The sequence below is a fragment of the Ochotona curzoniae genome, unplaced genomic scaffold, assembly GCF_017591425.1.
Source record: "Ochotona curzoniae isolate NIBS_2020 unplaced genomic scaffold, NIBS_Ocur_1.0 contig_1274, whole genome shotgun sequence".
In the NCBI taxonomy this organism is placed as follows: domain Eukaryota; kingdom Metazoa; phylum Chordata; class Mammalia; order Lagomorpha; family Ochotonidae; genus Ochotona; species Ochotona curzoniae.
Window position 1 is genome coordinate 16,617,305 of NW_024465023.1, and position 22,087 is coordinate 16,639,391.

General features: G+C 40.9%; 1 protein-coding gene across 1 annotated transcript in view; it reads right to left on the minus strand.

Annotated features, from left to right (window-relative positions):
- Window positions 1-21,016, minus strand: part of LANCL3 (LanC like 3) — an 89,838-nt gene extending 68,822 nt beyond the window's left edge. Inside the window, exon 1 of the mRNA XM_041001915.1 lies at window positions 20,353-21,016. Coding sequence (XP_040857849.1) covers window positions 20,353-20,925 — 573 coding nt within the window. The 5' untranslated portion in view covers window positions 20,926-21,016. The remainder of the gene's footprint in view (window positions 1-20,352) is intronic.
- Between the last annotated feature and the right edge of the window lie 1,071 nt (window positions 21,017-22,087).

Here is a 22,087-nt window from a genome sequence, read left to right on the forward strand (position 1 = left end):
AAAGTCCTGCTTGGTTAAAAAAAAAGTCAATTATAAGAAACAACATATTATATAATTCCATTTTTATGAAATGTCAATAACAGGCAAATTCATAGAGACAAAAATTAGATTAATGGTTCCTAAGACAACAGGACTAGGGGAAGGAGTTGGAACAAATATAGAAGTGACTGCTAATGACTTCAAATGTCTATGAAGTGAGAAAAATCTTATGAATTGATTTATTGATATTTATTTATGTTTATTGAAAAAATCAGATTTACAGAGAGGAGAGACGGAAAGATTTTCCATTCTGTGGTTCACTCCAAAATGGATTCAACAGCCAGAACTGAGCCTATCTTGAAGCCAGGAGCCAGGAGCTTCTTCTGGATCTTCCACATGAGTTCAGAGTCCCAAGGCTTTGGGCCAACCTCCACTGCTTTGCCAGGCCACAAGCAAGGAGCTGGATGGGAAGTGGAGCAGCTGAGATAGGAACCAGCACCCATATTGGAAGCCAGTGCTTGCAAGCTGAGGATTAGCCAATTGAGCCATCGTGCTGCACACGCCCCCAATTAATTTTGATGTATAACTCTGTGAATATATTAATACCACAAAACTGTATATTTCCAATGGGTAAAATGTGTGCTAAACGAGTTACATATCAATAAATCAACTAAATGGAAAAGAGGCAATATTTGTGGCAATAATAGCTGAGATTTTTTCAGAACTCATCAAAGACAAATCTATAAACAAAAGAGTCACAATATCAAAAAATAGAACATTTTAAATTAAATCTACATTGCATATACTATAGTGAAACTGGAAAGAATGAAACACAAAGAAATCCCTAGCAAGCAATGGAGAAGGCATTTAGGGATATATCCAAAAGCATCACAGCATCTTAACATAACCAGGGTCCACTCAGAAAGTACAACCTTTTGCCTGAAATCTCGAGAAAAAAAAAACAACAGCAGGCAGAAACAGAAATCAAAGTAATATTGCTCTGTTTGATTCACACTTGGTTCATCAGGACAGGAACACAGCTTGCCTGATAGAATACGTAAAATCCCTGAAGCTTGAAATTTAAATGTTAGAAGTCATTTGGCACAGCAGCTTTAGTTCAAATCTCTAAAAAGTTCCCTGCACCATGGAGAAGAATTAGGAACTTAGAACCTGTGACTATGGGGGATATTGATGGAGAGTCACCTGTTATTCAATACTCGAGTACGCCAATCAGATATAATCATGCCATGAAAAGCTCCACCTAGCTAAATAAAACTCATATTATCTGCAATCAGTCACAGTGAACCACAGAAAAAAATCTGAGCATCCATTTTTTCTTCCAAGTCCTAGTTTAATGAATTTCTTCAACTGCCTCTTTATTTACCATGGAAAATTCAAAGTAACTTTTCGAAACCAGTTCTGACTCTACTGTTTAACAATTATTTGGGGGATAATATTTAAATAAAGAATTAAAGTGATGGCCTGGCATGATAGCCTAGTGGCTAAATTCTCACCTTGCATCAGCTGGGATCCCATATGTATGCCAGTTTGTGTCCTGGCTGATCCACTTCCCATCCAGCTCCCTGCTTGTGGCCTGGAAAAGCAGTGGAGGATGGCCCAAAGCCTTGGGACCCTGCACTAGCATGGGAGACCCGGAAGAAGCTCCTGGCTCTTGGCTTTGGATCAGCTCAGCTCTGGCCATTGTGGACAGCTGGGGAGTCAATCTGTGGATGGAAGATCTTTCTCTCTGTCTCCCTTTCTCTCTGTATATCTGCCTTTCCAATAAAAAATAAAATAAATCTTTCAAAATTAATTAAAGTGAAAAATTTTCATATTAGTTTCTCCCCTCTTGTTAAAGAAAAACATAAGCCTTCTCTAGTAAGGAAACTAAAGAGAGTCTAATAGCTGATTAAGTGCCTACAGCTGTCAATATGCAGTGCATCAGGAGTGGATGCAAGCTTTAAATAAAGGAGGTGAAAGTCCAGAAATAGCCACAAGATTTTCTCACCCACAGCAATATAGCAATAATGGGAATTACTTTCAAAAGCAAAATAAAACCCATCTTAGATGTCAGATATTGCACAGGTCCAAAATGACCATTTCCTAAGTGGTATCTTTTTAATGTCAAGTGTTAGAGAGTTCTATTTGTCACCAGAGAAATGCATAAATGGATCACTTTTACCTGTCACAAGCTAGGTACATTTCCCATTTTGTAATGTAAAAATAGTAAAATTTTGCCATTCTTTAGCTGTCAAAAAGCTGATGGTGAGTTAAAATATGACAATATTCCTGACCAAGCATGTATTTTGTCCATCAAATATCTAATCCTAAGTGGTTCCACTGTCAGATCTGTAAAAGTGAAAATATATTTAGGTAGCAGCTTTCTTGAAGAATTAGTTTCAAGATGTGGATTGTTCCTTGTTAAGACTTCATACCTAGACCTCAGGTAAAGGAAGTTACTTGGTTTCAGCAAATTAAAAGCATTTCATTCACACTCATTCCTTTGTTCACTGGCTCTGAGAATCTTCTGACAGCCATGAAGGCACCCATTACTTAGTAATAGGAAAAGGCAGTGGAGATTGAGAGTTAGAGTTGAACCAGTTATGCTGCAGCAGAAGCTCCTTAAGGAAACATGTAGCATGACAATGAACATGAAATGTGCAGTCAACAGTATACCCAAAGAAGTAGACAGAGACAACAGGGAAAGAGAGCAAGAAAGAAAAATAACTTACAAGAAGCATAGCAAAAGAAACTTGGAGAAGGGGCCCAGCACAGTGGCCTAGTGGCTAAAGTCCCAGCCTTCAACGTGTCAGGATCCCTTTTGGGCACCTGTTCTAATCCCGGTGGCCCCACTTCCCATCCAGCTCCCTGCTTGTGGTCTGGGAAAGCAGTCGAGGCGCCTTGTGACCCTGCATTCGTGTGGGAGACCTCGAAGAAGTTCCTGGCTCCTGGCTTTGGATTAGCGCAGCACCGGCCATTGCGGTAACTTGGGGAGTGAATCAATGGACAGAAGATCTTCCTCTCTGTCTCTCCTCCTCTCTGTATATCTGACTTTGTGATAAAAATAAAATAAATCTTTAAAAAAACCAGAAATTTGGGAAATAACTGTGGTACTTAGAATCTTTCTGCTTAATAATCTGTCTCACCTTTGAAACTTAACTTTTGATCCACACACTTAACCATTGTGGTTTTCACCGCATTATTAGGTGGGTTTTTTTTTTAAGTTTTTAAAATAAATTTTATTTTATTTTAAAAAATCATGCTGTGTTCAGGAACTTCTTATCTGTACTTAAATGCTTTTCAGACACTACCCCCTCTGAGTTTTGTAGTTTCACTGCTGAATCTAAGATCAGCCTAGAAGCTTGACACACTCCCTGGGCTCGGCCAAGAGAAGGAGATAACTGCTATCAATTAAATCATTTATTGACATATTTGGAGAATGAGAAAATCTATTTAACATAATGATACCAACAACCCAGGAAAGCAGAAAGACCAGAGCTTTGGAGAACAGCTTGAATTAGGTTCAAAATTAGGTTCAATCTCTTCTCAACTTCGATAGGTCCTTCAAGTAAACATTGGTTTTAATTTATCTGTTATTTTAGACTCCATACTGGTTAACACCTATCAAAAATATCTTGTTTTGGCAATTTATGTTATCATTATCTTGTTTTACAACTACATAATCTTGTGAAAACTAATCTCTCTGCAATGTTTTCAATTTTCTCTTCTGAAAATGAAAGCAATAATATCTTGAAGAGATTTTGTGAAAATGTAATAGGACAGCATATATGTATATACATATATATGTACCGCTCTTATTAGCAACTAATTATTAGTCACTATTGATTGGAGTGACCTGGAAATATTTTAGGATTTTGGAACATCTTAGATCCCCTGCCATGAAAAATCATTATTGAGCTCTCTCCTCCTGCTCCTGGGTAAAAACTCAATAAATAACATTGTAAACCTCAATATTCAATATTAGAAAAGGCACAACTGTCTAAACTATATTAAGATTAGAATTTACACAGAGCCTTCGACTAAACTTATAAAATGCCATTACTTAATGAAATCATAACCTAATTTAGTATGATGTGTAAGGATACCAGAGAGGTATCAAGGTATTTTTGATGATGACATACGTGTTGACAAAACTTATCTACAAATGACCACATGATTTTTATGACATTCAGTACATGGTCTTGGCTAATACTGTAATCACTGTATAAATGCAAAGTAAGATATGTGAGGTGAAAAGGTCTAGATATGATTGCATAACATTAGGACTATAGGTATTAAACTGTATTGTATTTGAGATTACTGCTAAGTGGTATTTCAGCTGTGTTGTCCACAAAAACAAAAAATACCATGGACCTATGTTTGATGATAAAAACTTTAATTTGCTTCACTATAGTATCCTTTCTACTATCTATATGTAGCCCACAACTTTGTGTTGCATACCTTAATTATACACAATAAGAGTTATTTTTAAAATATCACAATGCAGTAACATGGTGAATACAAATACCAAATCAGACTATGGGGGTGGATATCTGGTGCAGCTGTAAAGACATAGCTCAAGATGCCTACACATCACTACTGGAGTGCTTGGGCAGAGCAGGCCTGGCTCTGGCTCCTAATTCCAGCTTGCTGCTCAAATGCACCTTGTAGGGAGCAGGTCAAGTATGTGAGTCCCTGGCAACTGTATGGGAAACCCTGCTCAAGTCTCCAGCTTCTGGCTTCAGCTTGGTTCACCTTCAGACATTGCAAGAATCTGGAGAGTGACTCGGAAGAACAAGTGGACAATCTGTCTGTATGTCTTCTACTTTATCAAATGAAAAGAATATTTTATAAACATATATTGTGGAGAAATCACTGCCAGAAAGGACAGGGAAGGTCAGATAAGAAACAGTCCTTGATGTTTATATGTTTCAAAACAATACCTGCACGTATTGGTTCAAAGGTCAAGGGTTTCTCAAAATAAGAGCAGGCTCCTGCCCTCACCCATCTCCACCCATATTCTGATTCTTCTAAAGGAAAAATTTAAGCAGTCTTATCTCTGTGTTTTTTTCTAGTGAGTTGTCATATTTTTAAAATGACATCCTTACAATTCTTGATATTCCCCATTTATGCATCATGTATTAATCTGCTAACATGGAACATGAAAATTTAGCTTGCTTGTAATCTTTTCACACATATTTCTCCTTTCTTATCAATCCAAAATGTTCTACCACATTATTTGGCCAAAATCAGTATTCATTGAGCAACACCATGGTACATTTTTTACTACTTCCTTTTCGTACCTTTTCCTTCCTTGGTGTTAATGTCCAGCTGCCATTTGGGCTGTCCTCTATCCTCCCCATAGATTTCTGGGACCCAACCTGTACTGATGCCCCAGCTTTTGTGATCTCATTTTTTTTTTCTGGAGTCATGATTTCTTTCCTCTTGTTGATGAGTCTAAACAAAAGTTTTGAGATTTTTTTTTTTGTTACTCTGAATATCTAAAGATACTTGCTTTCACACTTGCTTGATGATTTTGAGGGAATTCTAGTTGAAAAATAATTTCCCTGTGAATTTGGCAGGCTTTGCTCCACTGTCTGGTAGCTTCCTAAATTGCTTTGAAAAATCCAGAGCTAAGCCTTATTATGAAATGAATTTTGCTGTTTCTTTCTAGAAACCTTTAGATTCCCTTTATTCCTTTTGCCATCCAATGTCCCACAAAGCCCTGCATACCTGACAAGCTATGTCTTTCACTTACAAAGAACAGTTTTCATACTCATAATTTTCTCTTTTTACTTATTTTGTTCTCTTTTGAGAGTGACTACTAGACAGAGTTTGGACTTTGATTAATATTTTCTCATTTTATAAATCTCATTATTGCTTGTTTTTGGTTGAACTTTCAGAAACATGTCAATGCTCTTAACCTTTAATTGAGTTGCCTCTATTTCTGCTACCATATTTTAGTTTTTGAGAGATCTTTTACCTGTTTCTTTCAATAACATCCTGCATTTAGTCTATACATGTTATCACTTTATCAAAATATTGATTTATGATTTAGACATTTGGAAGGCTTTCCTAGACTTCTAGTATTATCTGCTTTCTCCAGGCTCCATTTTTTATTTTGTTATACTCATATGCTTCATATCTGATTCCATCCCTCAGATTTCTTTTGCATTCCCTACTTAAGAGTCTCATCCTCAAAGAAGGTCATTGGGAGCTCTGGATATCAGAATGATCCAGCCGATTGCTGGGCTTTACTGTAAAATAACAACACAGTGTAACTGCATTTATGTTGGAATGAAGTTCTCTACATGTCAGTACCTCTGTTTTTGTTTGTTTGTTTGTTTTGCTTTTAGACTATCTTAACAATCAAAGGATCTCCTTCAATCTTTGGTGGGAATGTGGCTGCCAGCATCCTGGGAGATTATGTGAGGAAAAGGCTGTGTGTTAGAGGTTGGGAGGGAGGAGAGTCACACCTGTAAACTTTCATGTTACCCTGCTGTTTTCAGTGAAATATCCTCATCTCTGCCCTTGACTGTACCTTGAGCTTCAAGGCCTATTTTTCGATTCTGTCAAGGAAGTGAATCTCAAGGGTTCTACTAAGGTCTGGAGGGTACAAGCAAAGAAACTGTGGGTGTTCCTATTAACTCTAGCCAAATGCTTAATACTTCTGTGAATTCATCCTCCAGTGACCATGTGTATTGCTTCTAAAACATGTAGCCTTCTTTAGAATCCTACTTTGAAGCTACAAGAGCCACTTTGGAAGTGTGCCATGGTAGCAAGTGGAACTTTACATGTCAGTCCACTGCCCCAACTGGAGCTAATTACTGGCACAACAGTGTGCCTCTAGTTTAGAGTGTAATTTTCATTCTAGAGTTCCCTTACAGAGGAAATATGGGTTGAGGCTAAGTCTACCCTCGTACCCCCTTTTGGCTTTCTGTATTTACTGCTTCCTGTTCTCCCCACTGTTATTCATTTGGAAAAAGAAAAAACATGGCATAAGTACACAATGGAATGCTATTCAACCATAAAAAGAATAAAATTTTGTCATTTTCAGTAAAATGGGTGGAACCGGAAGACATTGTATTAAGTGGAATAATGCAGACACAAAAGGACAAACATCAAAGCTTTTTCACATGTGGGAGTAAAAAAAAACTTAATATGAATACAGAATGGTAACTAGCACAGGCTGGCAGTGGGGAGTGGAAGGTAGGGAAGGCTTGAGTGAGTCTGCATAAAAAATAAGGAGAAGCTGGGTATGATTGGTTAAATATGGCAAATATACCATGCTTACATGAAATGCTAATTAAAAATGAAAAATAAATACAGTCTTACAGGACTGAATCAGTTACTGGGAATTTGGATGAAGCAAGATTACCAACCCTTTCACATTTTGTTTGGTTTTCCCTTTTGCTTCTTATCATAAGTTGAAGTTACATAAGCTATTATCATGCTATTGGACTTCCCAGCCTCCAAAACCATGAACCAAATAAACTTCTTCCCTTTAGAAATCAAAAACAAACCAACAAACAAAAACAAAGCAAAAAACTCTGGGGACAGCATGGTGGCATAGCATGCTAAGCTCCTGCCTGTAGCACTGGCATCCATGTGGACATGGTTCTTTTCCCAGCTGCTCCATTTCTGATGCAGCTCTCTGCTTGTGGTCTTAGGAGACAGCAGATGGCCAAGTCCGTGGGCCGCTGTACCCATGTGCGAGGCCTGGAGGAAACTCCTGGCTGCTAGCTTCGAATTGGCTCAGCTCAGACATTGAGGCCATCTGAGGATTGAATCAGCAGTTGAAAAAGCTCCCTCTCCGTCTCTCCTCTCTGTAACTCTGCTTTTTAAAATAAAAATAAATAAATAAATCTTTAAAAATATGAAAAAGCTTTCATAAATGTCAAGAATTTCAGGAGACAGACATTTATCATGATTGGACATCACATAATTTATGCATATATCAAAATATTACATGATATAATATATATATGTATAATTTCTATGTATATGTTAAAAATAAATTAAATTTAAAATGGCTGTCAGAGAAAGAGAAAGATTGAGGTTTCCTATTTACTGTTCACTTTGTAAATGGTCCCAATAGCCAGGGCTGAGCCAGGCTGAAGTCAGGAGCCTGGAACTCAACTTGAGTCTCCCACGTCTATAGCAATTCCAAAATACTTGCTGTCTCCCGGAGCACGTATTAGCAGGGAGCTTGAGTGAAGAGCATGCAGGACCCAGATCCAGGCACTTTGACATGGAATAGCAGCATCATAAACATTGTAGCAAACACCCACTCCCTAGTTATTTCCTGACAATTATAAGAAGTATGTGGTATTACCACCACATGCTCTCATCTAATCCCCATGTTTCAGAGAAGTTTGGCCAATGTTAAACGTATAGTCTAAGTGAGTAGTTCTCAAAATTTAGTTCTCAGATAGCCAGAAGTAGTATTACTGAGAACTGTTAAAAGTGAAAACTTTACGCCCAATCCCAGACCCACTGACTTGGAAACTTTGGAAATAGTGCCCAATCACATATGATTTAGCAAGCCCTCCAGGGATTCTAATACATGGTAAGAAACAGTGGCCTCAGAGAAAAATATACCATCACATGGAGAATAAAGCCAAGACCTAGCCCAATTGATATAGTATTGAAAACCTTAAGTACAACTAATGAATATGCATGACATCTTGCTGATTAGGGAGAGAAGTCATAATTGCAGCTCTGTTGTTAAAATAGTAGTTAATATTAAAAGCATTATGCTGTAGATAAATATAAATAGGAATGAAACAGAAATTTAAGTTTGTGAAACTGACAATGAGTCTATACAGGTTTTCAAATCCAAGCAGAAAAGTGCATTAATGCAGTAAAATATAATTTCAGGGCCCAGGAACTGAAGAAACACGCAACAGAATCATTAATTGTATTAATCCTTTTCAGAAACAAGCTACCAAATGTACATGATCTGGAACATTTATTGAAGAAACTCATTTGAAGTTGTCATGAATCAACAATTATTTTTATTCCTCTAAAATCCTGGATTTGTGCCATGCAAGCAAACAATCTTTAGAAACAAAAAAAGAGAACTTAAGAGCAAGCAACAACTCCTTGAATCCATCACTTAGCATATTAAGGGGAAGCACTGACAGAACAAGAAAAAATTCCAACATCACCTGTAAAAAGTAATTTTCAGTAACTTAAAGCCAATTGGGTGATTTACTCCAAGGAGTACATGTTAGAGACATGGGCAAGACAATTTCTTTATTGAGTCTACAAAGAGCCTAAAATTTTCAAGAGAGGAAAGAAGAGCCCTTTCCCTGGAGATAGTGCAGAGGATAGCACACAGGTTCTTTTAGAGGGGTGATGTTCAGCCACTCAATTCACTTTGACATATCATCTGTCTGAGCAGCTCAGCTTATCTACGGCATGGCAGGGCAGAGATTTCCCTCCAGCCCTTTATGGCTTCTCTGTGAAAATCTCAAAGCTTTTCCATTGCAATCAGGCACACAGCAGCTCTGAATACCCCTACAGGGGATACTCAACAGACTGGTTGAACATCAGAAAAATATACCTATGGTATCTGGTCAATCCAGAGTCCCTTTGAATGTTAATAATACTCAAACTAACAATAAAATAGTGGCTGACATATAGAACTCTTACCCTGTGCCTAAGGCATTTGCTGCTAAGCATATTGCATGAATATCCTCAGTGGCTCTTTGCAGAACACATAGGAGCTAGGTGCTTCTTGAACTACATTCTATAGAGGGAAGACCTAAAGATGATAAGTAACTTGCTTAAAATCAATCAGCTACAACAGTACAGCCAGGATTCAATCCTAAAGCTACCTAAATCTAAGAATTCAGAGTCACCTTGTTTTCATGCCTTTTCATTGAGACTCCAACCTATTTCAAGATGTTTTTTGTAATAAATGAGCAATTCTCTACTTCATAAGAAAAAACACAGTATTTTGGAAAGTTAGATTGAGTTCCTGAAATGTCTGTGAAGACAATACTTCCCTCCTGGTTGGATCTCTCAGCCTTGGATAGCTGTAAGGTCTATCAAACATGTAGCTCCTCCTAAACTCACTGTGTGGGTGGAGATTCACCTGGTCCCCACAGTGTTTGCTTTGAGACTGGTGATGCTTTGGTTGCCATGGACACCAGATTTCAACACACCACTGAACACAGGGAATCCATCCCATGTAAGGCAGTGGAACCAGCAGATGGTTCCACACTAACTGCATATTAATACTATGACCAATATTTGTTTTTCTGCCTTGTATTTAGACAGCGTTTTCACCAGTGAAGTCTGAAAGCCTTTATATCTCACCTGAGAAACAGCTTCTTTGTGGCCCAGATAGCAATACTTGCATTTCAATGTGTCAAAGTCATTCGCCTGTCTGAGTAGTTCAGCGGCTGAAGCTACTCATACAGGGAAATCTGACCTTACACAAAGCATTCCTTTGCTCAGCTTGGAAAAAAAAAAAAAAAAAAAAAGATCAAACGACTCCTTGAAAGTTCACTTTGTCCAAGAGTCACCAAGAAAATAATGGGTACTGTTATCTTGGTGAATTTCTCCAGTAACTAAGAACAGTTAAGTGGGGCCCAGCACGATGGCTCAGCTCACTAAATCCTTACCTTGCAAGCACTGGGATTCCATATTGGCTCCAGTTTATGTGCTGGCTGCCCCACTTCCCATTCAACTTCCTGCCTGTGGCCTGGGAAAGCAGTAGAGTGTGGCCCATAGCCTTGGGACCCTGCACCTGCATGGGAGATCAGGAAGAAGCTCCTGGTCCCTAGTTTTGGATCAGCTGAGCTCTGGCTGTTGCAGCCATTTTGTGGGTGATCCTTCTCTATAAATCTGACCTGACTTTCCAATAAAAACAAAGAAGTCTAAAAAAAAACAGTTTAGTGGTCTACAGACTACTTAAGACATTAGAACTAGTTTTTACAAGAAAAACAAACATCCAAGCAATTATACTTAATTAAAGACTCTAAGTCAATGACCAACTTGCTTTTTGTTTGTTTGCTTGTTTTTGCATTAGTCAATGTCCAAACTGTAAAACTGAATTATGAAGAGCAACACTGACTTGGACAGATCATGAACTGTTAGGCTAATTTACCAAGACTTCATCTCCACTCAGAAACACAAAAGGGGAAATCCATTATATATTGTGTAACTATCAGTCATATGATAAAAATCATTCATTAACAGCAAAATTGAAACTAGCAAGAAGTTGATAAGAAATTAATACTGTAACATTTTTATAGTCACGGGTCAATAAATAAAGGAAAATCCCATTAAAAAGCTTTCTATAAAACACTGGGCATTTTAGTTAGTGCCTTTAAAAGAACTTATATTGTGCAATTTTTCTAATTTATTTACTCAATAACATAATTCTGAGCCACACTCTCTTCAGATAATTGTAATACAAGTTTGGAGTTGAATCACTATATCAAAAATTATTTTAAAATAAGAAGGGTATAAGGATTGATTCAAACATTGGCTCTGAAGATTGACAAGATTCATGCCATCTTAGAGCCGGGGCCATTTTACATATCTGAATCTTATAGCCCTGTTCTCCACCAATCTGCTGTAACTTTGTGACCCTGTACCCTACGGCCCTATCCACCAATCTCTCACAACCCCATATTCATGGCACACGTTCCCGTGCTATAAAGGCTGCTATAAAAGCTCAGACCCTCATGCTCTCTCTCTCTGCTCTGGTTGCCATTTCTTCTCACGCAAATAAAGACCTCCTGTATGACTCGCTGTGTCTGGTGTGTGGGTTTGTGGTAATAATTCCTAACAGAGGGAAATATCAGGTCATTCAATTTAAACATTTAGAGTTGGGGTAGAAGCAATACTTTGTCATACAGATACATATAACTGAATGATTCTAAAATAAGAGTGGCAGCAAGATCATACTTTCTATCTGATCTATGAATACTGTAGTAAAGTGTCTCCTTTTACATTTAGGAAATAATTTTAAAATACTACAATATGGTTTATTGAGACTTTTAAGTGAATTCTAAAAAGTTTTTGTATAAAGTGTTCAATTACACATTTAGAAAAACATAAATGCATATATTCATTCTTTCTTTCAACAGATATTAACAGAATCATTAAATCTGCAAGGAGATATGCCAAGCAATGAACCTCTCCTTCCCTGTAACTACAAACCAGAGAGCTAATACTGTGCCATCTGTGGATAGATTTTCTCAGAAATAAGGGCAACTGTTGAAAATCACCAAGCTTGGGGAATCAAACTTGTTAAAAGGAAATTGCATAAAATTTGGAGAAAATAGTCATGTAGATCTTTGTAATTGAGCCCATTCAATGAATCATTAACCATAGCATGGTTAAGAGATAAGAATTTTGGGCCTGATCGCAGAACCATTGAGTCAAATTTTTATTTTTAACAAGGTGCTGTGCTTTGTGTACACATTAAAATGTGAGGAACATCAATTGAAGCCATAGATGTGGTAACCAACCACAGGAGGTAGAGCTCTGTCTCAATGACTGAATAGTTGTGAGATTTGGAACAAGTTCTTCAACCTCTCTGTTACTCAGTTTCCTCACTGAATATGCTGGAGATAGTAATGCTGCCCATGTCATGAGACTGTGTTAGTGTAAGGAGTCAGATGGCCAACAGACAGTTAGGGCCTCTGATCCATATTTATATTTATATTTATATTTATATTTATATTTATATTTAATCTTCCTTCCCCCTTGTACTTGCCTCCTTTGGAAAGAGGAGTTCCTCCAGGCTTCTGGTTTTCCCGTGAGAATAGCAACTGGGCTGCTAGGAGGAGCCCCAACGGGAAGTGACTTTTACCTGACAAAAAGGATCAGGAAGTTCCATCAATCTTTGACCAGATCAAATTGTCACCTTGCATCTCTTGGAGTTTTTATGAAGAAGAAGCAAAAATTGGTGCCTGAGATTTCAGCTTCTCATGAGAATGGGAAGAGGGGCAGCCCATCGCTCCCTTCTGACCAGGAACCCGACTGCCCACTCTGAGAGAACTCCCCCCCTCCCCTCTGACTCATTTGGCCCCCTCCTTGAAATGCTGCATGAAAGACACCGCTTCCACCATTTTCTTGGGCCTTTCCTCCCTTGCAGCCTCCTCTCACTATGGCAGGAGAACGCTCTCTTACTTACTCTCTCTTAAATAAATTTTGCTTTGGGCCCGGCGCGGTGGCGCAAGTGGTTAAAGGTCCTCGCCTTGCACGCCCGGGATCCCATATGGGCGCCGGTTCTAATCCCGGCAGCCCCGCTTCCCTTCCAGCTCCCTGCCTGTGGCCTGGGAAAGCAGTCGAGGACAGCCCAAAGCTTTGGGAACCTGCACCCGCGTGGGAGACCCAGAAGAGGCTCCTGGCTTCGGATCGGCATAGCATCGGCCCGTTGCGCTCACTTGGGGAGTGAATCATCGGACGGAAGATCTTCCTCTCTGTCTCTCCTCTCTGTATATCCGCCTTTCCAATAAAAAAAAAATAATAATAAAAATAAATCTTTACAAAAATAAATCTTGCTTTGCATCTGAAATTGTCCACATGGAAATTCTTTGATGTAAGACAAGAAATGAGGTTGTTGTCATCTTTTGCATCAAAATCCCTGCAACATTAGTACTAAGTGATACACATGTGGAAACAAGAAACGAAGAAGTAGAAAGTAGAATGGTGTTTATCAGAGGCTAGAACAGGGCATTATGTACAGCCAAGGAAAACATTGGTTAAAATGTGCAAATATTTGTTTTGAAAAGTAAAAAGTTTGAATTACACAGGAAGGATAATTAATTCTGTGTTGGTTAACAGCACAGCAAGGTGACTATAGTTAATAATAATGTACTGTATATTTCAAAATTGCATATTTAAATGTTCACAGCACAAAGAAATGGTAAATATCTGAGGTGATGACTATGTTACTTTGTCCGATCTACTCATTCCACAATATATGTAAGCAACATCACACTGTACTTTATAAATATATATATATAATTATTATTTGAAACTCATTATTTGTAATACAGAGGAATACAGAGATCTTCTATCTGCTCATTCACTTCCCAAATGCCCACAAAAACTGAGGCTAAGCCAGGTCAAAGCCAGGAGCCAGGAACTCCATCCAAAACTCCCATGTGGATGGCAGGGAACAAGTACTTGGACCATGCTCTATTGATTCCCAGGGACATTAGCACAAAGCTGTCAGAAATGGAGCAACTGGGACTCTGACCAGCACTCCTAAATGAAATGTCGGTGTTGCAAGTAGCAGCTTAACGTGCTGCACCATAGCTCTGGTCCCCACAATCACTATTTGTCAGTTTCAAAGTAAAATAACAGGTGCATGAAAAAAGTAGCATAATAAATGCAAACTGCTTACAACAGTGTACAGAAGTAAGTGGGATCAATCATTGTTAGTTCTCATGACATCTTTTTCACATTTATAGTGTTCTGGGTCATGACGAACAAGGATCCAAGCTGTAGCTCATGGAAACGTTCTGCTTTCTGGAGGGAATATAATCAGGCAATTAGAAGATTAAGTTGCTCTACAAAACCCCGGCTTCCTCAAACCTAATGTCATTTCAGGCCAAACGTCAGGACTTACGTAGGCAATATGCAACACACACTTGCTCAAATCAAAAAGAACAAATGAAATGACATGCATTTGCTTGAAAAACAACAATAAAGGGACATATTTCTCAATTTGTGCCCTAGAAACCTCTATTTTCCTTTTTTACTCGTTAAATTGGTCAGAGCTCCTCAAAAACTTCATGGAAAACATATATTATGAAAAAAACTGTGACTGGATTTCAACATTTCAATCTCTGTATGCAATAATATGTTAAGATCCCCAGGGAATATTAAACAAGAAAGGAAGCTGTAAAATATACATATAGTATGATATTTAGGTAAGTGGATAAAAATATAGGTATTTTATGATATAAACCATATTTTGTCAAAGAGTACATATTAAGAGTTATTAATTCAAAGATATCTATTTTGTCTTATGCCTTTCTATATCCTGTGACTGAACTTATTTGGGGGTATGCCAGGAACAGTTTTTAAGAAAACTGAAAAATTAAAGCAATGAATCTCATTATGTATGCTTCCAAAATTTATTAGCAAATTTTAATTAATACTTAATAGAAACACTCAAGCGTGTTGAATGCATAAAGGAGTTGGGAACTCACAGACAGACCCTGCCAAGGGACATCAAATGGCAGACATTTTGGTAGCCACCAAGCAGCCATTTTCATTTTCTTTCCTTCTTGTCCTTCCCAGTGTCCCCTGCAACTAGAATTGGCCAGAGATCACGCGCTAGGCAATGAGTCAGAAAGGAAATTCTTCTAGGATATAATGTTCTACGTGATAAAAATGATGTGGGCAAAAAGCCTCAGATCTTTCCTTTGTACTTTAGTTGTACAGAAACATGATACTTAGAGTGGCAGCAGCCAAGTTGCAACAACGAAAGCTGACACAGCTCAACACTGAGACTAGTAGAAAAAAAAAATGGCTGGAAAGGGCTTGGATTCTGATAACCCCTGAGTTGCCAAACTAATCCTTGAGCAGTCAAGTGCTGTATTCCTTGTTAAGTAAAGTAATAAATGTTCACATCGTTTAAATCACTTTTTATTGGACATTCTGTTACGCAGCTAAAAGCATCCCCACTTTTACAGCTGCCAGCCACCTGTCTTAGCAAGCTGAGTGCCCAATTAATAGCTCAGCAATCATTTTGCTTTAATTACAACAGGAAGACATATCCATATACTGAATACCATTTTTTATGTGATGCTCACATTTACCTTGGCTTTCTGTTAGCAGGAGCAAAAAGGACTACTACTACTACTGACTTCATTAAGCAGCTACTATATACCAAACATGATGCTAGACATTTTAACTAGGGTTAATCATCATAGCAGCTTTCAAATCAACCCTATTTGGGAAAATAGAACCATGCTTATATATGTCCCATTGCAATTAAACAATTTAGCACCTCCTTCCATCACAAATGTAGACTACAAAACACCAGTACTGGGGACTTTGTGACCTATCAATGTCATAGATACATGCATATTTCGCTGTAGCTGTTGAAGAAATCTTGAAATAATTTTGATCCTTACCACTGTTTCAAAAGTACCATAATCAGTAAAGCATTATTTAATCAATGTGTTAATAAAGATGCATATATGCTACTGCCTCACACATTTGTAAAATGTTTCAGTAGGTGAACTGCAATCTGACTGACTTCCTCTGTAATCCTATGTGTTTTCTGTTGTGAGTTCAAAAAGTTTATTCTAAGGGAAGATCCCATAGGTTTCACCAAAGAGAAAGGAATCCTTGGTGCAAAAGGGAGGATGGGCCCTCTATAACCAAGCCCTTGGAATCAGTCCTAATATTGTCAATCCCCTCTCCAAACAGAAAAACAAGGAAATGTTTTTAAAACGCAAATAAGATACAGATTTTCCCTTGGTTAAGCAAGAAACAAATGTAAACTCCTAACTATGACCTCACCCTACAGGATGATTGGACCTTATTCAAAGTCTCCTCCTGTGCTTTTGAACTCTTCTGTCACCCATTCTTTTTTTTTTTTTTCCCAGCCATACTAGTCTCTTTCCATTTCTTTAAACTCTCCAAGCTGCTGCCCAGCTCCAGCACTCAGTTCTTGCTGTGTTCTCTACCTGGAATGTCTGCTCTCTGGGCAGTCACTTCATCCTGTGTTCTAGTAATGAGACAGGACATCACCTCTACCGAGAAACCTGCCTACCAATGTACCTTGAGTAGCAGACCTCCTGTCTCCACCTGCCCCTAGTTCATTTCTGTTTGGAGAAACTTTTATTAAGCCATTTACAAATGATAGAATTGAGGCTCAGAATATTAGGCTATTTAACCAAGACCACTCAGTGACAAACTTAGTTTAATTGGGGTCTTGGGCCTCCCTTTAATGCTGCCACTATTACCTGCAACATTTCTAACCCATCATTGAAAGACAGAAACAACCCAACATAAGATTTTTTGAGACTTCAGTGCCCCATTGCTCAAGGATCTCTGCCAAATGAACTCCCAACGTTACTGCCTTGAATAGCCCCAGGAGAACCGAGTTAAATGAAAGTATAGTATCTGCATAGAGTGATTCTGTCTCTGCTTCTAACACAGCCTTTTTGTCTCTGAATCTTATAAACATAAACAACATTCTAAAACCAAATGGGGAGGGTAAAATTCAGAAAAGGGTAAATTCACAAAGGAACAAACTATATAAACCCAGAGGTAAATACTGATACATAAAAATACACATGGATAAGGCACTGTGTGCTAGCGGATGTGGATCATGATTCTTGCCATACAAGTCTTACTAGCCAACTCAAAGAGGGAAACAGAGTTACATGGAACATTTCAAAGGTCAAAACATTCTAAAAGTTTCCAGGAGGAGCATGATTATTTTTAGTTTCTAAGATGTGAGAGAAGTCTCCATTCTGAGTCCTTCCAATGGAAGCTGGCAGAATACACTTAACACACATGGTTTCAAAATTTTCTCAGTGAAATGAACATATCTTTTTATCCTACTTCACATGAAATTTTTGAAATATCCTTGTAGTAATCAGCATTCTAAATTACAGTCTTACAATACACACATCAAGCTTCATATATTGCTATCACTTAGCATGCCTTAATAGATACGGCTGGTGCAATGCCAAAAAATGTGCTGTATTCATTGTCTTGTTATTTAAAGCATGGTCAATAGGCCAACAACATCAGCATCACTTAGGAACTTGCTAGAAATGCCCCCATCCTAAGCCTATTCAGTATTAGTAGTTTACTGAAAAAATCTGCAGGTGACGCCTATGCACATTTAAAGATTTAAGATGCACAGATCTAATGGTTGATGTTTATCTGAGGAAAATATTTTAAGAATTGTAATTCATTCACTCAATCAACAAATATTGAGTCCCTGCCAATAGGAAAGGATATCTTTAAAAAAATTATGCTAAAAGCATTACCACAAGGGTGAATATTGATAAGTGAGATATCATTAAAACTGAGAAACCAACTCTTAGAAGAGACAATATTTGCAAAAAGAGCAAAAAAGTTCTCTAAATACGTGCTGAGCACCGCCTCGGTGCTGAGGAGACAGCAATGAAACAAACAAAAATTCTGCCCTGATGAAACTTACATTCCATCTAGTTAAAAACACAAAGAAACTGAATAAGGCAGGAAACGAGAATGAGTCAAAAAAATATCTGGGGAAAGTGTTCTAAGCCGAGAGCACAAAGAGTACCAGCACCCTGAGGACAGAACACCTCCAACAACAAGGCCAGCGTGGCTGAAGAAGAGAGATCAAGAAGTGGCAGAGGGACGCAGGGGGTTGGAGCAGGTGGGGCCTGGGCGGCCATTTTAAGTATTGTAGCTTTCAGAAAGAAGAAACCCCTGGTGAGGGGAGGGAGGTGTATAATAATGAACTATCACAGGATGTTGAGTTGGGAAACCACACAATGGAAAATGTTTATAAGTTAAATATGTTTCTAAATTTAAAAGGGGCAGGGGGCAGAAAATTGGTTTCTTAGAGGTAGATGGAATGGCGTGAGTGGGCAAGTCCTGCTCAGAGTACACGGTACTAATTTTGGGACAAGGTGAGTCAGTCGTTCATCTACTGATTAGGTAGGAAGGAGATATCGGATAGTGTAGGGAGGACCCAAATGACAGAAATATGGGAAAGACCTGCCAGAGGAAGGAGAAGACACATGACATATGAAGGAAAGAAGCCTGGCACGCAAATGTTGGATTATCCATAGGAAAATGACACCAGTAGGGAGTTCCATTTCACCAAGGCTTATGGAGCATCTACTGAGGCAAAGTCACTGTGCTGACTAGGACTTGGAGATGGAGCTGCATTAGGACAGAAAGACAGAGCTGGATGGGCAGGAGGGCAAAAGAGCTGTCTTAATAAACATCTTTGTCGAGAACTCTCCATTAGCCCTGCACCACCAGGTTTTTGGTAAAGAATACCTGTGGTCTGCTTCTTCCGGAGTGACGTAGTGCATCTCACCCCCTGCCACCACTTCCACCATTCTGGAGAAAAGGCCCCAAGGAAGCAAGAGGGAAGGCACAGGCTTTAGGAAAACAACTGGCAAAAACATTTCAGAATTGCCTTTCACCAGACTGCAAGGTCTGGGAAGCAGATGCAAATGAAATGTAAATGAGATGTAAATAGCTCTGTGGCCTTCCAAAAGGTTTTATACAACTGCAAGGGCCCTAGGGAAACTGCTAGCAGATAACAGTGACTCAGAAGCGGGACTGAAATATTTCAAGACAACTCTGTCACCCAGACATTTGGTGCCCTGCTAGCACCTTACAGGTTCTTTGGTAATCTTTTTCTCACTTGAATCAACCTCACCTGCTATTAAAAAAAAAAAAGTCTGTCCCCACCCCTTAAAGGTCATCTGAGTTCATTACACTTTTGAAATACTCTGTATGCCTTTAATGTTTCTTCAGACACCCTTCTCACCCAAATAAAGCCAAGACAAATGTGTCACTTCCTGTCTAGAACAGTATTTGGCTCCAGTGGATTATGAATGAAAGCGCCTCTCTTTCAGTTCTAGTTACTATGATCCTTTTAGAGTTTTTTTTTCTTCTACTCCACGCAAACTGGCACATTCTCTTCCAATAGCTACATGCTGCCTTCAAAAACGGATCCAGAAAAAAAAAATGCATAGTTATGAAATTCAATTCAAGAAGACGCGGAATAGCTAGCCATAGAGCAAGCTGCCCAGTTGCAATGCTGTGGTCTGGTCTGTGTTAGGTACACATTTAAAAAAAGAAAAAAACCCTACGGGGTTACGGGGTACATTTCTGTCAGCATGTCTGTAAGAGCCCCTAGAATGAGTCCAATAGTCGAATAGTAGGCAACTCCGCCAGGACGGCCGACCTCCCGCTGGGCAGAAACCACCTCACAGTCCCCCCCCACCGCCCAAGGTCCGTGACTTTCCAGTCTGCACACTGTCAGGGTGCCTGAGCTTTTCCCAGCAGGGTCAAAGGAAAGAAATTCCTTTTAGTCTAGGAGGTGTTTCCTTTCCAATTTCACTCGAAAGGGTCACACTGTGGACCCTGGGGCACAGAGGAATCCCGAGCGGGGCTGCGTTCGGCGCTAAACACAACAAAGAGCCAAGATGAGGAAAAAGCGAGGGAAAAAAAAAAAGGAGGGGTGGGGGAAGCCGCACAAAAGCAGGAGCTCAACCTCCACAGAGGAGAGATGGCAGACAAAGAGTAACAAAGCGAAGCCGGAGAACGCGCAGGGGGCGGCAGGCTGGGGAGTCCGGGAAGGGCGGCGGGGCAGAGGCGGGCAGGCGGCGAGCGCCCTCCCGCGGCCGGGCTGCCTCTTACCTCCTGGGCGAGCTTCTGCTTGAGCACCAGCGCGGCACACAGGTAGCCCGCGCGGCCCACGAACAGCTCGTCGGAGCCGCACTCCAGGAAGGAGACCGGCGCGCAGACGGCGCACAGAGCCCGGAACTTGGCCAGCGGCTGCACGTAGTCGGACCGTCCCAGGGCGTGATACACGAGCGTGGCCACGGCGTACACGCCCGCGCCCCCGAGCAAGAAGGCGGCTCGGGTGTCGGCGTCCGCCTCACCCCACTCCTCAGCACGGGCACACGCGTCTATGAGGCGCTTGGCTGAGCGCAGGTAGCGCTCCCGGGCGGTGGCGAAGAGCGGGCTCTGAGAGACGTGGTAGAGCATGTAGGCCACCCCGGCCACGCCGCTGTACAGACCCCCTTGACAGCCGCTGGCCGTGGCCGTGGCACCCCGGGCCTCAGCGCCGCCCCCAAGCGGGGGCAGCTCCTGGAGGATGCGCTCGATGGTGGCGGTGACCAAGGGCGCCACTGCCTCCTCGCACTGGCCCGCCAGTAGGCTGCCCTGGTAGTCATCGAAGCGGTTAGCGAAGCATCGCTTGGTGTCCATGCTGTCGCCCGTGCCCCCCAAAAGCCGAGCTGGGGACCGCTGAAAGGGTGTGCCCTGAAGCCCCGTGCAGCGCCTCAGGCTCTCCCGACGAACTCGGATGGCTGTGTATGCGGCGGGGGATGATAGCGAGAAAGATGAGACGAGAGGTGACAAGAGGAGGCGGGCGCGAGGAAGCAGCCCGGAGTGGATGGCCAAGTGGGACAGCGGGCTGCGCGAGGCTCCCGAGTGGCCCGGGCGCGCGCGGGGGGACGCGCGTCGTGCGCCCCCCTCCCACAGGCCGCGCCCTCGCCGGACCCGCCTCCTCCTGCGCCGCCGCTGCTCCTCCGCCTCTCCAAGGGGCCCGAGGTGATCACCGGCAGGACCCACGCCACGCGGGCCCCGCGCCACTCCTCCCGCTCCGCCCTCGGCTCCTCCCCTCCCGGAGGGAAGTCGGGGACGGACGGGACACCTACCAGAATGCTGAAACTGGGTATTCGCGCACCTGGCACACATACTCCAAGTGAGTCCCCTTATATACTCAAGAGTGGTGCTCTGGTCCTGGGCTTCATCACCTGGGAGCATATTAAACACGTAATTCCTCGAGTTTTGCCCCAGACCCATTGAAGCAGTATTTGGATTTGTTTGATAAGATTTCCCTGCCCCCTTCCCGCCTCATGAATGGCTTGCGCGTTAAAGTTTCAGAAGCTACTGAAGTAGGCTAGAGTGGTATGAAAAAAACTAGTTGTCCTCATTTACGCTTGTCTTTCTCCTTGCTTGCCTTAGAGTTCTTGTTCTGAAATGCTTCCATCCTAAAGGCTGGGGAGGGCTTCAGCGCATCACGTTTCATGCGTTAAAATGACAAATTGTCCCGCATGGAAACTTTTCCTAGTCTTTCCTTCTTCCGTTGTTTTTCTTGGGGGTTACAGGAGTAAATTCAACCACGCCAGGTTAGGGCGAGGTAAGAGCCTAATACACATCTTGAGGTGGCTCACTAGTTGGTGTAAGAAGAACTGCTCTGTGAGCATTTAAAGAGATTTTTAAATCTCTGTTCGGTGTGTCCTTGGCTTCCTCCTCCTCTTCCTTTCTGGTCATGGTGGCTCCCCTTTTGACTTGCCTTCCACAGCTGTTGTCAAGAGTCTCCTGGGCCTGGCAACCCGGATCTAGATGGATACATAACATAGAC